Source organism: Sminthopsis crassicaudata, chromosome 1, assembly GCF_048593235.1.
Source record: "Sminthopsis crassicaudata isolate SCR6 chromosome 1, ASM4859323v1, whole genome shotgun sequence".
Taxonomy (NCBI): domain Eukaryota; kingdom Metazoa; phylum Chordata; class Mammalia; order Dasyuromorphia; family Dasyuridae; genus Sminthopsis; species Sminthopsis crassicaudata.
Window position 1 is genome coordinate 743,756,192 of NC_133617.1, and position 17,819 is coordinate 743,774,010.

At 50.0% G+C, this 17,819-nt stretch overlaps 1 protein-coding gene across 1 annotated transcript in view; it reads right to left on the reverse strand.

Moving 5' to 3' along the window:
• Window positions 1–208: 208 nt before the first annotated feature.
• The window catches only part of SCN5A (sodium voltage-gated channel alpha subunit 5), a 175,765-nt gene continuing 158,154 nt past the window's right edge, over window positions 209–17,819 (reverse strand). Inside the window, exons 21-27 of the mRNA XM_074284385.1 lie at window positions 11,185–11,307; window positions 9,699–9,980; window positions 6,728–6,781; window positions 5,443–5,584; window positions 4,331–4,431; window positions 3,242–3,512; window positions 209–1,844 (exon numbers count right to left, since the gene is read on the reverse strand). Coding sequence (XP_074140486.1) covers window positions 610–1,844; window positions 3,242–3,512; window positions 4,331–4,431; window positions 5,443–5,584; window positions 6,728–6,781; window positions 9,699–9,980; window positions 11,185–11,307 — 2,208 coding nt within the window. The 3' untranslated portion in view covers window positions 209–609. The remainder of the gene's footprint in view (window positions 1,845–3,241; window positions 3,513–4,330; window positions 4,432–5,442; window positions 5,585–6,727; window positions 6,782–9,698; window positions 9,981–11,184; window positions 11,308–17,819) is intronic.

The following is a 17,819-nucleotide window of genomic DNA, read 5'->3' on the forward strand; positions in this document are numbered from 1 at the left end:
AGGTGGGGAGGATGAAAAGGGAAAAAAAGAATAAAGTAAAAAAAGTGCCCGCAGAGAACAAAAGAACAACCTCCAAGGAAGCAAAGAAAAGCTGGACACCCGTGAATATACATTCTTGTGCTATTATATATCCTTTCTTGAATGGAAATATATGTGGAGTCCTCCCTGATGTTCTGCTGGGCACATGACAATGCTCTGTTCTGTTCTGTTTTTGTTTTTTTTTTCTATTCTGTCGTTTTTAAATAAACAGAAAATTTAAAAAAATAATAAAATAAAATATGGAGATGTTAAGAAAAATCCCCAAGGTGCGGGAGGGGCACCTTAGCCCGACATCCGCAGGGAGAGTCTGCGGGGGGATCCCCTCCACGTGCCTGGAGTGTGGGCGCTGCTCCTGCCCGCCCAGGATGGCCCTGCCCCGGACCCCTGTGCTTGCGCAGCCACATCCCGGTTGGGGAGCGGGGTCCAAGGGCGCCCGTCACTCATCCCTGGGAGCCTGCAGGAGTGGGGCTTGTCACAAACACTCGGGAGAAGGTGCCTCGGTTGATTGTCACGGCAGGGAGGATTGTCCGCTGTCCCCGCGGCCTGGGCAGGGAGGTAGGGCCGCGGCTCTCACACGATGGACTCCCGGTCCCGGTCCGGGGACGTGGGGTAGTCCACGAAGTCGTCCGTCTGGCTGTACTCGGACATCCGCGCCTGGATGTTGTCGCTCGTGGCCCGGGTGACGCTGTCGTAGGACGGCGGGAGGGATGTGGAGGACACGGAGTCCGAGGGCCCCGAGCGCCGGGAGAAGTGCGCGCTCATCATGTAGGCGATGAGGCCCTCGTGCTCCGGGGCGTCGTCGCCGGACAGCGTGCCGTCGCTGGTCTGCTGGCGGTAGAGGAAGGAGGCGTGCTTGACGGAGCGCTGCAGCAGGTGGCGGCGGAAGGCGCGCTGGATGACCACGGCCGACACCTCCTCGTGCTTGCGCCGCAGCGTGGTGGTGATGGGCTCGTAGGAGATCTTGGACGGGTTGGCCGCCATGAACTTCTCCTCCATCTGGATCTTGAGCGCGTCCATCTCCCCGGACTCGCCCAGCACCCGCTTGGTGAAGGCGAAGAGGATGTCCATGCAGTGGATGCGGTCCCCGCTGACCATGGGCAGGTCCATGTTGATGAGGCTGATCTGGTTGGGCTTGGCGATGCGCAGGGGGTCGGACAGGGCGTCGGCGAAGTCCGACAGGGCCGAGTACTCGATGAACTGCGTGGCCTCCGGGTCGAACTTCTCCCAGATCTCGTAGAACATGTCGAAGTCGTCCTCGCTCAGCGGCTCCGTGCTCTCCTCCGTGGCCACGCTGAAGTTCTCCAGGATGATGGCGATGTACATGTTGACCACGATGAGGAAGGAGATGATGATGTAGGTGACGAAGAAGAGGATGCCCACGGCCGGGCTGCCGCAGTTCCCGCGGGAGTTGTTGGTGTTGGGCAGGTTGGGGTCGCAGTAGGGCGGGCCGGTGTTGAGGATGGGGCTGAGCAGCCCGTCCCAGCCGGCCGACGTGGTGATCTGGAAGAGGCAGAGCATGCTGTTGGCGAACGTCTGGAAGTTGAACATGTCGTCGATCCCGGCCTCCCACTTGACGTAGGCGAAGTTGGCCATGCCGAAGATGGAGTAGATGAACATGACCAGGAAGAGCAGCAGGCCGATGTTGAAGAGGGCGGGCAGGGACATCATGAGCGCGAAGAGCAGCGTGCGGATCCCCTTGGCCCCGCGGATGAGGCGCAGGATGCGGCCGATGCGGGCCAGGCGGATGACTCGGAACAGCGTCGGGGAAAAGAAGTACTTCTGGATGATGTCCGAGAGCACGGTCCCTGAGCAAAGGGAAACCGGGGAAGGCAAGTTACCGGCGCTGGCCCAGACGCCCAGGACACAAGCCGGCACCTCCGCTGCCCTCCAGAGCGCTCCCACAATCCCTTTCCCACACCCCTGGGGCGGGGCTGCCACCTTTGTAGAGACCGGGTCCTGAGGACCAGGCGGGTGGGCTCCAATCAGGGAGCGGGGCGGAGCTTCTGCACCTGGGCACTGGAACCGCCCCCATGGTGATGTCCCTCATCTCCCGGTGTTCCTTCCACGCTCCCGGGTGTCCTCCGCCCCTACCCAAGTGCCCCCAAGATCAGGGCCCATCATAGCTGCCCCTCCTGCCTCGGGCCAGGAGTCCTGGCAGGTTGTGAGGGAGCACTTGTTCACCTCGGTGGGCCCTGGGCTCCTTTCTAGCCTCGTGCTTCTGGCACAAGTCACGCACCAGTGGGTTAAAGTGCCCCTTTCTAAGGGGATGCCCGGGCAGCCCGACTCTCTGTGTCCCTGAGCCTTGAAGCTTCGAGCTTTTCAGCTCCTGCCTCGTGAAGTTCTGTCCTACCCGCCATGCTCCCTTTTAAGGCCAGAACAGGACGAGGGGAGGGGAGTAGAAGGCAGAGAAAGGAAGTGCTCCCGTTCTGGCCCCGAGCTAAGCTTATGGTTCCAGGACTTCTCTGGGGAAGCTGCGTGGCTCAGAGCAACTGACCTGAAAGTCCCAGGAGCCGAGTTCAGATCCCCTCCCCCACCCCTGTGAGCCCTGGCTCAGACGCTTCCTCTATAAAATGGAGGGGAAGGGACTGGGTGCCTTTGAAAGTCTCCTCTAGAGCTAGGATCCTAAGCCTTCGGAGGCAATCTCTAAGTCCAAACCTCTCAACGTGCAGGGCGAGCTAATGATTCACCCTCTCCCAACACCGTGTCTGCCCTGACTCTGCCTGGAGGGCCCTCCCTTCTCCACGGCTGCTGGTCGCAGTGGGAACCATCCTTCCAGGACCAGCTTTTCTGAGAGGTTTTCCTGATCCCCCTCTCTGTCATCAAGGCAGAAAAGGAGGTCTTCCCCTTTCCAGCTCCTCATAGCTGTTCCCTGCTTTGAGCCACTGGATCAATGCAGAAATATTGCCTCCACCTGCCCAGGATCATGGAGTTAGAGCTAGAAGTACTGAGTCCAGCTTCTGTATTTGGCAAATAAGGAAAGTGGGACCCTGTGCCATAAGGATCTCTATCTATGGGACCAAGTGCCATCAGGGTGGGCACAGGGAACCAAGAGCCATCAAAGTGGCCACAGACAGGACCAAGTGCCATCGGGATGGCCATCTGTGGGACCAAGCGCTATTGGGGTGGCCATCTACGAAGCGTCTGAGCCTTGGTCTTGCCAACCCCCAGTATGATGCTAACCCCCAAGCACCCAGGCACTTACCCACGATGGAAAGGATCACGACCACAAAGTCGAAGATGTTCCAGCTGTTGGTAAAGTAGTAGTGTCGCAGGGCGATGACCTTGATGACGCACTCGCCCGTGAAGATGCCCACAAAGAGCAGGTTGATCTTGGCCAGGATGCTGATCTTTTCTGGGCTCTGGTCATCCGTCTCCACCATCATGGTCACCATGTTCAGGCAGATGAGGAACATGATGGTGACATCGAAGGCCTGCTTGGTGACGATGTCAAAGATGAAGCCTTGGTACTTGTTCTGTAACAAGGAACAAGCCCACAAGTGTGTGAGTGAGCAAGCTGGGCAGAAGATGGCAGGACTGAGGCATGTGTGGTCTGACCCCTCGGCAAGGGTGCCAGCACAGGAACTAGAGGCTTAGGGAAGAGGGGGAGAGCTGCAGGCTGGACCCAGGTTTTGGGGAGTCACATAGTCAGAGGCCTCTGAGGTCATATCATCCAGCTTTTTATCTGACTAAGAATCCTTCTGCAGCCTGACCTGTGGTCATTCAGCCTTTGCTTGGAGATCTCTTCTAAGGGGAATCCACAATCTCCCAAGGCATCCCATGTCCCTTTTCATGCATTTATTAAGCACCTACTATGTTCCAGTTAGTGTGCTATACCTTGGGGATGCAAAGGAAAAAAATTCCCTGTCCCCTTAAAACTTCAAGATTCAGTTCAAATTCCACCTTCTCTAGGAGACCTTTCTCAATTCTCCCTGTTGCCAGTGCCTTCCCTCTGAGATTACCTCCCATTCCTATTGTAAATATTATACACATAATAGTCATTTACATGATACCTCCTACATGTAAGCCCCTAGAGGGTAGGGCTGTGTTTTTGTCTTTCTTTGTATCTTCTGAGCTTATCCACTTAGTATAAATTTAATAATATACACATTCATCCATCTATCCAATCATCCATCCACCCATCCACCTATCCATCTATCATCTATCCCTACATTTTTAGGGCTCAGAGGCAGAAGAACCGGGGTGGGGCAGATTCAGGTGGGGCCACCCCAAAGGCCAGAGCTTCCTAGGGTGAAATGCTGCCCACTTTGCTTTGAATCTCTTTGAGTCTTACCAAGGGCCGTGGGATCGGCTTTTGGGGCTTCTTGGAACCAAGCTTTTTCATTGCATTGTAATACTTCTTCTGTTCCTCGGTCATGAAGATATCTTGTCCCCCTAAGTGCAGAGAAAAAACACTCCCATTATTTTTTGTGCTCTGAACAAACAGTTACGGGGCCTTATCCCGGCAGGCTGGGGTCACTCTTGCAGACATCAGGGAGTACCAGAACATATTACCCCAGCCAGGATCAGGATGGAGCCCAGGAGTACAGAAAGAGGCAAAATGGTCCTTGTCCTCAAGAATCTGTCACAGTTGTGTATGGGTTAAAGGGAAGGGAAGGTTATAAAACTAAGCACAAACCAGGTGAACCTTTACTAAGAATACATTTTTAAACTGGCTTAGAGGCTCTAGACCAGGGGTTCTCAAACTATGGCCGGCGGGCCCAATGCGGCCCACTGAGCAGGTTTATGTGCCCCACCAGGTTACGGCAAATGGGCTGAGGGTTGGAGACAGAGGATGAGCTTTTGTTTTTACTGTAGTCCAGCCCCCCCACAGTCTGAGGGACAGTGAACTGGCTCCCTATTTAAAAAGTTTGAGCACCACTGCTCTAGACAAACAGCCAAGGGAAGCTCAGGCTAGTATCACATTCCAAATCCTAGCCTTCTCTTTGCGGGGGCGGGGGGCGGGTTTATATAACTGGTTCCCTTTAGGCCCAGACTTTACTGTATTTTCACAGTGCAGCTTCTCCAGGCTCTGAGGGTCCTGTTTTTGTCTCTTGCCTCAAGAGATTTACATGAACTGATGCTAAGTAAAGTGAGTAGAATGAAAAGAACCCGGTACATGTGATGATCAACTCTGATGGCACACAGTAAACACTTAATAAATGCTTGTTGATATTGATTGACTATTCACATCAGTAGTCACAGCATTGTAGATATAGAGACAGAAGGGACCTTAAAGACCATCCTTTTTACAGAGGAGGCAACTGAGGCCCAGAGTAGGTAAGTAATCCAAGGCAGGGGAATTTCCTTCTCAATGAGAGGGAGAGTCTGCAGCTTGAGAGGGAACCTGCCCCCCCCCCAATCCCTGCACCCCCCATGCCCGGCCCTGAAGAACACGCTCTCTACATATCTTTTTCTTTTGTTGGTTGAAGTTGTCAATGATAACACCAATGAAGAGGTTCAGGGTGAAGAAAGATCCAAAGATGATGAAAATCACAAAGTAGAGGTACATGTACAGGTTGTACTCCCACTGAGGCTGTTCTTCGCACTGTGAGGGAGAGAGAGAAGACAAAGACAAAGAGCAGCTGATCACAGAGCAGAAACACGAGGACCCCGGCATCTGCTGCCGATGGGAAGTGCCCAGGAGGGTGGAGGAGTGAAGGGGAGACTGAGAGCGTTCTTCATGCCAGACATTCAGAGGGCTGGACAGCAGAGGGGCACCGGGAAGAGTTGGAGGAAGCTGTGAGGCACCTGGTTCCATGAGATTCAGCATCCCCCCCTCCCACCTCCCACCCTTTGCTTGGGCTGGAAGACATTTCCTCCTCACTTCTGTTTTTCAGAATTCCTAGCTGCCTTCCTGAGCTCTGTACCTGCTGGTCAAAATTACCTGGTGTGTGCTTTGTAAAGATTTTGAATTTGCCTGCAGATGTGTTGTTTCCCCTGCTCCCTAAAAGTAGACTGATTTGTTTTTGCTTTTGTATGCACATAGTAGGCGCCTCATGAAGGCTTGATGATTGATTGGGCTGGAGGAATGAAGGAGAGATGGGGGGCAGGAAGCTGATTGTGTTGGGGAATGTGGCTGGCACAAGTGAGGAAAGTTCTTGGACTGAGAAAAAGGGAGCCCGTGATAGAGATGAAGGGGAAACAATGGGAGATCTATGGGGATCCTTCAAGGGATCAGGGGGCTTTGGGATCTAAGGAAAGAGAGAGATATCTGACTCAAAGAAGCAGGGATATTTGGGGAAATGTTGTACTTCTCAACCTTGTGCAGCTGAGATCTCGGTGAGGATGGCCAATTATTTTATCCTCTGCCTCTGAATCTCTGGTATGGAGTAGGTGCTTAATAAATGCTTGCTGAATGATTGACAGCTACAGTGGCCACCGGGACTCATGGAGAGGGGAAACAGAGTAGATTTGTTAAGATTCTGCATTTCTCTCCCCTCTCTTCCTTTTCCTCTGGTACTAGGACAAGTTTATATTTAAGATGCTAGTCTTTGAGTATCTCTGGAGACATTCACAGTTCCTTGTGGGACCGGGGAAGAGTTCAGCCCCTTGTATTTGGCAGAGAGGACAGTGAGCTCTTTGGGGCTCTAGTTGCCGAACTCTCCGATTCTGAGGGCCCCTCTTATTCCTGGACCACGGCCCCTGCCCCTAAAGGACAGACAGGTCCAGAAAGGCCTCCCCGACTTACCCCCCTGGAGTCCACAGCGGCATACATGATATCCGTCCAGCCTTTAAATGTTGCCTGGAAGGAAAATACACATTTCAGGAAGATGTTTAGATTTGCCTTGAGGAACCAAGGAAAGCACCTTTAGAAGAGAAATCTCGGCCCAGAGAGCAGAGCAAAGGCTGACAAGAAAGACATCGAATGGGCGCTGGAGAAGGCTCAGGAAGGCTGGAAAGCTTTTCAGAGATGGATGTGCTGGGAACTCCCTGAGGGCAGGGGCTTTTGCTTTTTTTCATATCCTTGACACTCAGCACAGTGCCTGGCACACAGTAGGTGCTTCATAAATGCTTGGGAAGATCTTTAATGGTTAGTTTCCTTTTGAAAAATGAGGGAAGAGGACTAGGATCCTAGAAACTCAGAGGTAGAAGGGACTTGCCTGGTCCAAAGAGACAGGAGTCTCTTCCACATCTCACTAATGAGTGGTCATCCAGCTTCCGCTCGAATGTTTCCAGTGATGGGGAACTCACTCAAATAATGATGATGGTGAATTTATATAGTGCCTGAAGGTTTGCAAATCACTTTACACATTTTATCTCATTTGATTCTCACAGTTTGGGAGGCCAGTGTTATTATTATTCCCATTTTACAGTTAAGGAAACTGAGGTGGGCAGAAGCAAAATGACTTGCTTGGGGCCCCAAGTTGGGGTGGTGGTGGTGATGAAGACAGAAGAGATAACAGAAATAGAAATGCTGTGAAAATATAAAAAAATGTCAGAAATATAAGACTAGCTTCCACTTATTTTACCCTTAAGTATTTCTCCTCTGTCTTACATGGGAGTCTCTCCAGAGTCCTGGACACAGGCAGAGGAAGGGTTATTATTCCCATTTGAAAGATGGGCAAACTGAGGCTCAGATTGATCAGTTAAGTAATTCAAGATTATATAACCAGATCCTTAGGCAGTTATCTATCCCAAACCAAGCCCCAGAAGCTAGATTCCACCCCAGGTCTTCTGCTTCCTACATGTGTGACCTTGGGGAAAATCACTCAACCTACTGAGTTTTTAGTCCGGAGGCTGATGTTAGGAATGGTACAACCTTATGAGCAAGGAAGGCTCCTGAAGGTCTACAGAATGTTTTACATACTTTCAGGTGCAAAGATATTACTAGACCCATTTTTCAGATGACAAGATGAGGCTAAGTGAGGGCTTGCCCATGGTTAGAGGCAGAATTTGAATCTCTCCTGGCTCCAATAAATGTTCCCATCTCACCTCAAAGCTTTTGGTTTCTCTGGGGCTAGACCTTCAAGTTGTGTCTCTGAAGGGGTCACCCAGGTCCAAGATACTCTTTGCAGTTTCAAGGATCCCGTATCAGTATATAAAGGGGTGAACTGATCCTGAAGGACTAATACTGGAACTGGACCTAAGTCATGTGCCTCTGGCCACTGGCTTTGGGCTCAGCACCCTAATCCGGCTACCTAGGTCAGAGAGGCTTCCTGCTGCGTTGAATCCCAGAAAGAATTCTTAAGGCTGCACATCCTTGAGATGAGGGGACTGTTGCCTTAGCTTCGGATGCACATTTCAGGTCCAGCCCCCATGTCTTTGCATAGGCTGTGCTTTATTCCTAGGATGGTTTTAAATTGCAGACCCGGACACTGGAACCTACGGGCTCTTACTCTGAATTCAATGCCTTTTCTACTCTACTAGTAGAATCTAGTGGGTGTTTAGTAAATGTTTGTTGATTGACTGATTGACAATTCTTGACTCCATCTCATAGATTCCCTAGTTTCCCTCAAAGTACAACTATACATCATCAAATTAAACAAAAAAACATTTATTAAGCAGTTCCCATGTGCCATTGGGCTAGGTGCTGGCAATAACTCTTTTTTCTTTATTAATATTTTTTACTTTTTCAAAACATATGCATGGGCAATTCTTAGCCCTTGCAAAACCTCGTGTTCCAATTTTTCCCTCCCCTCTTCCCCAGATGGCAAGTGATCCAAGTGGTTAAACATGGTAGAAATATATGTTAAATCTATATATGGCAATACCTCTTGAAATTACTTCGTGTAACTTAGCCTATGCTTTGTATTTATTTATGTGCTTACATGTTGTATCCCCTCAGTAAATTGGAAGGAGCTTGAGAGCATTTTGCCACGTCCTCGGTGCTCAGTGCAGTGCCTTAGATAGAGCAGGAGCTTCAGAAATGCTCACCGGAGTGACTTAGATTTTGCCAAGCTAGCTATTTCAGAGCTTATAAAGCCAGACCAATAATGAGAGAAACGGTGAGTGTGTCGAGGAGTCTGGGTTCACTTTGTGATTTTAGCCACTCATTCATTTCAAGAGGAGGTGTGTTCTGTGTTCTTGAAAGCAATTAGTGCTCCCAGGGAAGTGAACGTGTACTTTAGTTTTCTAAGTTGGGATTTCAAACATGGCAGGAAGGGACTCGACTCTTTCCTAGGCCCCAGGAACCCAGAATTCAGGACAGAGAGCCTCATTTGAACTAACAAATGGTTATCTTGTCCAATAGTGAAGAGTTAACAGCTTCCCCAGTCCACCCATCATTCCTTCTAAATCGGAATCAGTATCTGCTCTGTGGACTACTCTTGTAGCACCAAAACAGACATGCTACTTGTTAGAGGCAGGAAATCAAATTAATTACTAGATTGACTGACTGATGGCTCCTATTCCAGCATTTGACTTTGATACTTTTTTCGATCTGTCTTTAGACAGTCCTAGAATTTCCCATCAGCAGGGATATTAAAACCTGAGAACTTTCCAAGGTGCTGAATCACTCCCTGAGCCGCTTGAGCCCTCCCTGGGCTGATCCTTGAGAGGTCACGGTTCTGCCCGCTGTATTGCTAGAATAACCCGTGACCCCTGTCCAGCCTGCCCACCCTTTCTGACACAAGACCCTCACAGTGCAATTGACAGAGTTGATTTCAATCTAGAATCCCCAGAGGTCCAGGCGAGGGAAACCCTTTGTCTGGGAGACTCACCACTTGCAGCAGGGCCAAGTACCCGGCTCCCACGTTGTCAAAGTTGACTTTCACCTTGATCCAATACAGCTCCCCAGTGCTGTTGTGTAGCTCACACTCACTTTTGTTGTTCACAAAGGTGTGGTTCAAGGGCAAGTCGCCCTCCGTTTGGTTGATACACCTCCCGAACTTGCCCGCGAAGAGGTTCACCCCCATGATGCTGAAGATGAGCCAGAAGATGAGGCAGACGAGCAGGACGTTCATGATGGAGGGGATGGCCCCGACCAGGGCGTTCACCACAACCTCAAGGAGGTACAAACACAAGCCCCGATTACTTGAGACATCTCCTGGGAGTGTCCGCCCTGAGAACATCAGGGATCTCTCTATGGACATCAAATGACCCCAAGGGAACAGTATGGGATGGGAAGCCTCCCTTTTCTTGTGGTTTCTTGAGTCTCTACTGGGAGTTGGGAGATAGAAAAATTCTCAAGTCCCCTCCGATTCTAAGGGGGAAATGTCCCACCCAAACTCTGGGGGACAGCTGTCTCAGCCAAGCTCTAAGGGAGAGATGTCCCATCCGATCTGCAGGGAAGAGCGAGCTTATTCAAACTTGAAGGAAAAGATAAATCTCTCCAAGCTCTATGGAGAATTATGTCCCCCCCACATTCTAGGGGAGAAATATTTTCCCCAAAACACCCTAGGGTAATTATAAAATCACAATCTTAGGGATCTTATTAGAGGCAAGGGGCATCTAATCTCACATATATAGTGCTCCCCCCAATTTCCTATATAAAATGTCCAACAAGTGTGCATCCAAACTGTTCAGAGATCTTCTGTGAGGGGAAATCTACCACTTCCCCAGGCAGACCATCCCACTCTGGGTGGGCAGCTCTACTGATTAGGAATGGACTCCTGGCCTAAATCTGCCTCTTTCTGGCTTTGGTCTATGGCACCCAGTCATGCTCTCAGGGACCAAATTGATCAAGTCCAGCTCTTCTTCTGTGTGACAGCCCTTAAGATACTTGGATAGGGCTATTCTGTGGCTCCAGAGTCCTCCCTTAACCAGGTTAAATATCCCCAGGTCTATTCAAAGTATTTTTTGGCGAAGCAGTTGGGGTTAAATGACTTGCTCAGGGTGACACAGCTAGTGTCAAATGTCTGAGGCTGGATTTGAACTCGGGTCCTCCTGCATTACCATTTAGCTGCCCCTAAAACTGTCTTTATATATCATCTGCTTGAGGTTCTTCACCCTTCTAGTTTGCATTCTCTTGAAACTTAGATCTAAGTTCTTATACTGTATAGTGCAGAATTAAATACAATTCTTTGGTTGGGATCTGGGCAGTGTTGGGCTCACACTTAGCCATAGCCTTGAATGAGGGCCACCCCTTATCAGTGCTTTCCTTGCACAGACCCAGGGAATATAATCCAAGCACCCACACCACACAGCTGCATCTGCATCCACACCACGTAGCTCATGGGGGCCCGGGACCTGCTCAGTGCCTCTTACCCTCATGCCTTCGAATCGGGACAGGGCCCTCAGGGGCCTCAGAGCACGCAGTGTCCGCAGTGACTTGATGGGACCCATTTCTGCAAAGCCCAGAGTATTTGCCACGAGGCTAATCAGGGAGACCTGGACAGAGACAGAAGGAGAGGCTGCATGGTCAGCACCAACTCCCGTTGGCGGGCTGAGGAGCTGGAGCCAGCTGGGCTGGAGGCGCGAGGAACGTGGGCAGGAATGAGATAAATCAGGGCCCGCCAGACGTTGATGGGCCAGGGTCAGTCACGTAGGGCAAGGGAGGCCGAGACTGGAGCCTCCTGGATTTCTGCCCTCCCGGGTCAGTTCCTCCAGGGAATCAAATTGCTGAGTGACACGACAGCCAGAAAACAGACAGCCTTAAACTCTGGAAAGCAAATGTGCCTCTGGAGCAAGGCAGGGGAAATGGAAGAGCTTCTATGGGATTTGGGGAGCCCGTCCCCTGGCCCCCCACTTTCTCTTGGTGAGCTGAATGCTGTTTTCTCTTCTCTGTTAGGAGTCCTCAGAGAATCCTCTGCTCTGAGCCAGAGGACTGACCCTCTGAGTCTCCAGGAGCGGCTTTTCTCCAGAACAACTATGGCGCTAGTCGTTCCTGTGGCCCTTCCTGGCCGTGGCCCAGGGGAAGTTCCCAGCAACCTTGGGAGCGGGCAGACCAACTATTATCTCCCACATTCTAGGGAGAAGGGGACCAAAAGCTCAGATTTCTCAGGTTTGGCCAAGGCACAGGGTGAGGAGGTGGGGAGCTGGACCCCCACCCAGCCCCAGGCTCCCAAGTCAGACTTCCAACTGGCATCTTGTACTTGGCCCCTGGCAGGGGACGAGTAACTCATTACCAATCCCGTTTGTTCACTTAGCATTTAACAAACACCTACAAAGACACTCCAGGGTCATGGATGATCTGTGATATTTTTGTGATTATTTCACTTATCACATATTAAATAACCAAAAATGTTAGGATTATTCTTGTTTTTATCTTATTTTTAAATAACTGTCTTATGTTTAAGTGTCAAAACAAACAAACGAACGAATGTACGAACCCCCACAAAGGAAGCTTGGGTACAGGAGTGGGGAGGTCAAAGGTGAGTAAGACACAGTCCCTGCCCTCATGAAGCTTTTAGTTCACGGCAGTAAGAAGACAGGAACCAAGTCAGGAATCCTCTCTACAAAGTCTGGGAGAAGTGGCCATGTGGTCTCTGAACTTTCCCAGTGATGGGGAGCTCACTACCTCTCAGACTGTCCCTTCTGTTGGCCAGCTCTCACTGTAGTAGGTTTTCTTCTGTGGAGGCAGAGTCTGGCTCTAGAGAAAATGCACCCGCGGGTCCTAACTGTGCCCTCTGGGGGCCCGCTTCCCTTCGCCTGCCCTTCGGGTCTGGGAAGACAGCTGGGGTGGGGGTGAAAACGGGGCAGGGAGAAAAATACCCCACCTTCCCAGACTCCTATGCGGGGCTTGTCAGGCCACCGGGTGCTTCTGTGGGGGCAGCTGGACCCCCTGTCCTCGGCCGGCCCAGGGCTCGCGCATCAGCCAGTTTGCCCCTCTGTCCCGCTTTTCCCTCCTCCCAGAATCAGGTCGCCTCTCCCTGGCCACAGCTCTCGTCCTCAGGGGATGTCCCTTCCCATTAATTGGTTGAGCCTGGGCTGCCCGGCCAGCTCCCAAGGGCATCTCCATGGCTGCGCCCAGTACGGCTGCCTGAGCCCTGCCACCCTCCAGGGATGCTCTCCTTCCTCACAGCTCCCACCACAGATGGGGGAGGTGCTGAGGAGGGGAAAGGGGGAGGGGACCAGCTGAAGCAAAGCCTTGGAGGTGGACTAGCAGGGGAGGGGACGGCTTCCTGGGCTTCTCTGCCAGATTTTATCATCATCAACCAATCAATAAGCATTTATGAGGCACCTACTGTGTGCCAGGCCCTGTGCCAAATATTGGGTCATAGGGAAGGAAGGAGTAAGGGTCCTGCTTGGGGTTTGTTCCCCTTCCCTGCCCTTTCAGCTCAATGATCTGATCCACTTGGGAACGCCTTGGGTGTCCCTCAGCTCAGGAGGGGCTGCCGGGACGCCCGGCCCCAGCCCAGCCCTGCGCCGGCTGTCAGTGCTTGGAGATGTCTCCCTGTGTCACATGCCACAGCCGAGTGTGTCAAGCTCGTGCCTCTGGGTTGAGCCGAGCTGACAGCCGGCCTCTCCCTGCCTCTGTCCCTGCATCAGCGGCTTCTCGGGCGGCCCTCGGTCCAGGCTCTGTCCCTGAGCGCCACTGTGAGGGGCAGACCCTCGGGCTTCCCATCCCTCAGTGGTGTCTCCCTGGGTCCTGGAGCTTCCACTAGACAAGCACCGAGGTCACCTCTTCCCTCCAGCTCCCTCGTGCCCACACTCCAGAGACTTGCGATCCTGACTAGCTTCCTCCCTGCTTAATGAAGCAGCCAGCTCCTCTCTCTCTTGTCCTCCATGTTATACCCCCATAAAAGTCTCCTCCCTCCATCCTTGTCTCCAGGGTCAGAGCCCAGCTCCTCACCCACTCCGCTCCCAAGGGTGAGAAAGAGTAGGGACCTGGACAGCGGCTTGTGGCTTCCACGGACAGGGGATTCCTGCCCTCCGGTGCCAGGCAGGAAAAGGCTGATCCCTCCTCCCCAACGCAGCCCTCCAAGCCAGTGCAGACACTGAGCCCAAGATGACAAGGCTGGAGGAGAATTCAAGGGGACCCAACAATCCTGGAGGCCAAAGCTCGGCTTATGGATAAGGAAAAATGAGGCCCGAAGGTTATCCTGCCCCTGGTATCCTGTGCACTCTCAGCAAGAACACCTGCCCAAAATGGACCACTTCAATTAAAGAGTTTTTGCACAAAACTAACAGAAACCAGATTAAAAGGGAAGCACAAAGCTGAGAAAAACTCTTTGCAGCCAGTGTTGCTGATAAAGGAATCATTTCTAAATATATAGAGAATGATGACAAATTTATAATAATACAAGTCATTCCCCAATTGATAAATGGACAAAGAATATGAACAGACAATTTTCAGATGATGAAATTAAATTTATCTGTAGTTATATGGACAAAAGTTCTGAATCCCTATTGATTAGAGAAATGCAAATAACAACTCTGAGGTATCACCTCACACCCCTCAGATTAACTAAGATGACAAGAAAGGATAATGATGAATGTTGGAGGGGATGTGGGAAAACTGGGACACTGATACATTGTTGGTGGAGTTGTGAACAGATCCAGCCATTCTGGAGAGTGATTTGGAACTATGCCCAAAGGGCTTTAAGGCTGTGCATACCCTTTGATTACTGGGTCTGTACCCTAAGCACATCATAAAGGAGGGGAAAGGACCCACATGTGCAAAAGTGTGGCAGCCCTTTTTGTGGTAGCAAAGAATTGGAAAAGGAGTGGATGCCATCGACTGGGTAATGGCTGAACAAGTTAATGGAGTAGGTAATGGAATGGTATTGTTCTATAAAAATGACGAACAAGTTTACTATAGAAAGGCCTGGAGAGATTTACATGAACTGATGCTGAGTGCAACAAGCAGAACCAGGAATACAATGTATACAGTATCAGCAAGAATGTGCGATGATCAACTATGAAAGGCTTGGTTCCTCTCAATGGCTCAGTGATCCAAAGCAATCCCATTAGACTTTGGACAGAAAATGCCATCTGCATCCAGAAAAAGAATTAAGGAAACTGAATGTAAATCAACACTTGCCAGGTTCATTTCTTTTTCCTGCTTTTTTTCCTCTCCTACAGTTTTTCCTGTTTGCTCTGATTTTTCTCTCCCAACATATTCACGAAGCAATATGTATTAAAAATAAATAAATTAATAAAAAAAGAAAAGAAAAAAGAATACTTGCCAAACAAATCTCATTTACTTTTTTTAAAAAATAAATGAAGCCCTTATTAAGCACTTATTGTATGCAGAGCACTATGCTAAGTGCTGGTTTTACAAATAGAAAAAGGATTTTGAATAGGTTATTAGTGTGCTGAGCCAGAGAAAGATTTCAGACTCAGTAAGTCTGAACTTCACTGAGGCATCCGCAGAATTTTACCAACATCCTTTAATGTGGATCTATAGATCAAGATGTTGACATGATGTTGGCTGGCTGGTCACACTAACGTGATGCTGGCTGTTTACATTAACATGCCTGCTGGTTGTTCACACTAATGTAATGTTAGCTATTCACACTAACATGATGCTGACTATTCACACTAATATGCTGCTGGCTATTCACATTAACATGATGTATGCTGACTGTGTTCATACTAATGTGATAATGGCTATTCACACTAATGTGACACTGGCTGGCTGTTCACACTAACATCCTTGCTGGCTATTCACACTAATATGATGATGGCTAACTGTTCACACTAACATGGCACTGACTATTCACAGTAACATGATGCAAGTTATGTTCATACTAATGTGATGATGGCTGACTGTTCACACTAACATGACACTGATGTGGCTGGCTATTCACACTAATGTGATGCTTGCTAGTTCTCTACCATTCATACCCTGGTTTTTGGCCGGGTCCGTCAGCAAATTGCTGGCTATGATAATTGTAACTAATTTCAGGCCCTTTGGTGAGGGCCATCACAATTCCGTATCCAGTAGAAATTCAGCAAGTTCTATCCTGTACTGGGCTGACCAAGGAGTCTTCACCACAAAGGAGGAATGGACGTCAATTGTTGTCAATTTGGGAGGCAGGACATAGACACAGAGAAGTGAATGCAGCATATCTGGGAGTTCAGGTAGGATGAGGCTTGGGCTCAATTTGCTGATCCTACCTTAGTCCTAGATTACCCTGAGAAGCAGTGCAGGGTGCATGAGGGGAAGTGATGGGGCTCGAGGTTAGGGCAATTGCTCTACCTGACATCCCTAACCTTGACTGCCATACCAGACTGGGGGCAGATGCCATTCCTGACCTGTTCCCATGCCCTGTCCCCCAAACCAGCTCAGGGTATGTGTTCCAATTCCAGGAGGAGTTTTCTGTCTAAATCCTTGTCCTAACCCTCAGGAACTCATCTATTGCTTTTAATAAGCACATACTATGTGCCAGGGACTCTCCTAGGCAATGGCAATACAAAAACAAATCTGAAATATTCTTGCTTTCAATCAAGCAACAAGCATTTACCAAGTACTTAGTATGTGTCAGACACTGTGCTAGGCACTGGGGATAAAAAGACAGAACCAAAACATTCCTCTTCTCCACCGATCAGCATTTTTAAGTGTCTACACTGACTGGGGATACAATGACAAAATATGCTCTTAGGAGACACCCATTCTTTTGGGGGCAGGGCACAGACACAGAGAAGCGAACGCAGCATATCTGGGGATGCAGGTAGGATAAGTCCCGAGCCCAACTTGCTGACCTACCTCAGTCCTAGATGCCCTGAGTGGGAGGGAGTGCAGGGTGCATGTGGGAACTGATGGGGCTAGTGGTCGGGTGGGGAATGTACTGTAGAGCGGGTGACAGATACCAAACCCGCCCCCAGGGCAAGGAGACAGAGGCAGAACAACATGGCGGCTGGAAAGGAGGTAAGGAAGATCCAGAAGGGATGCAGCCTATTCAGCGGCCACCCCCTCTGCCCCAGTCTCCGCATTCCTTTATTTCACGACACAGATGAGGAGCCGAAATCCGCCATGTGCTTTTAAGATAATTTCCCTGGAACACAAATTGAGTTGTTTGGGAACAAAACTGATTACAGCAGATTGGGCAATTACTGGGGAGGAAAGTGGGTTTTACCTTGGCAGTCAGCAGGGACCAAGCATCAGGGGCAGGCTCTGCCAGCCGCTCCCTATCAATACTTACCTCCTCAACAAGTACTTTAATTGGCACTCAGAGACAATGAGGCATGTGAGCCTCATGCCGTCCTCAGCCTGGCTCCTTCTGACCACTGACCTTCCTCTCTGAGCAGAGAGGATTGGCGGGGAAGGGTTCCAAGGACCCCTGCGCCTGTATATCCTACCCTTCTCATTTTCCTTCTCCCATCTTAAAATGGGATAAATCTCAATTTTCTGCACTGGAAATTGTGTTGGTGGAATTTTGAGTGTATGTAGTCCTGGGTCATGGAAAGGCAGTGTGATGCTATGGGCAGAGCTTTGCATCTGGGGTCAGCAGATTTGTATTTGGACTGGGTTTGATGCTGAATGACAGGAGGCAAGCCATTTAAATCTCTCTGTACCTCAGTTTCCTCATTTGTAAAATATTGGAGTTGGACTTGGCTAGATTACCTCTAAGGACCTTTTTAGTATATTTAACTCTCTCTGTCTCTCTTCCCTTTTCTCTCTCTCTTCCTCACCTCTCTCCATCCACCACTTCCTCAGTTTCCCCAAATGAGAGAATTGGACTAAACGGCCTCTAACATGCTCTTTAGCTCTGTAGGTATGACTTGGTGAGATGCCAGAATTCCGGAACATTACAAAAACGGTTGGTGAATATTTAGAAAGGGAAGCGGTGATTATCTAGAACCATCAAGAAGAGGTAACTCCAGACTGAATGGCTTTCCTTCTTTGTAAGGTTACCAGATGGCCAAGTCAGGGGAATGATCCTGACACAGTTTACCTTATTTTTGGCAAATGCTTGATAAAGTCTCTTCTGGTCACTGGGAAGTAGGCTTGATGA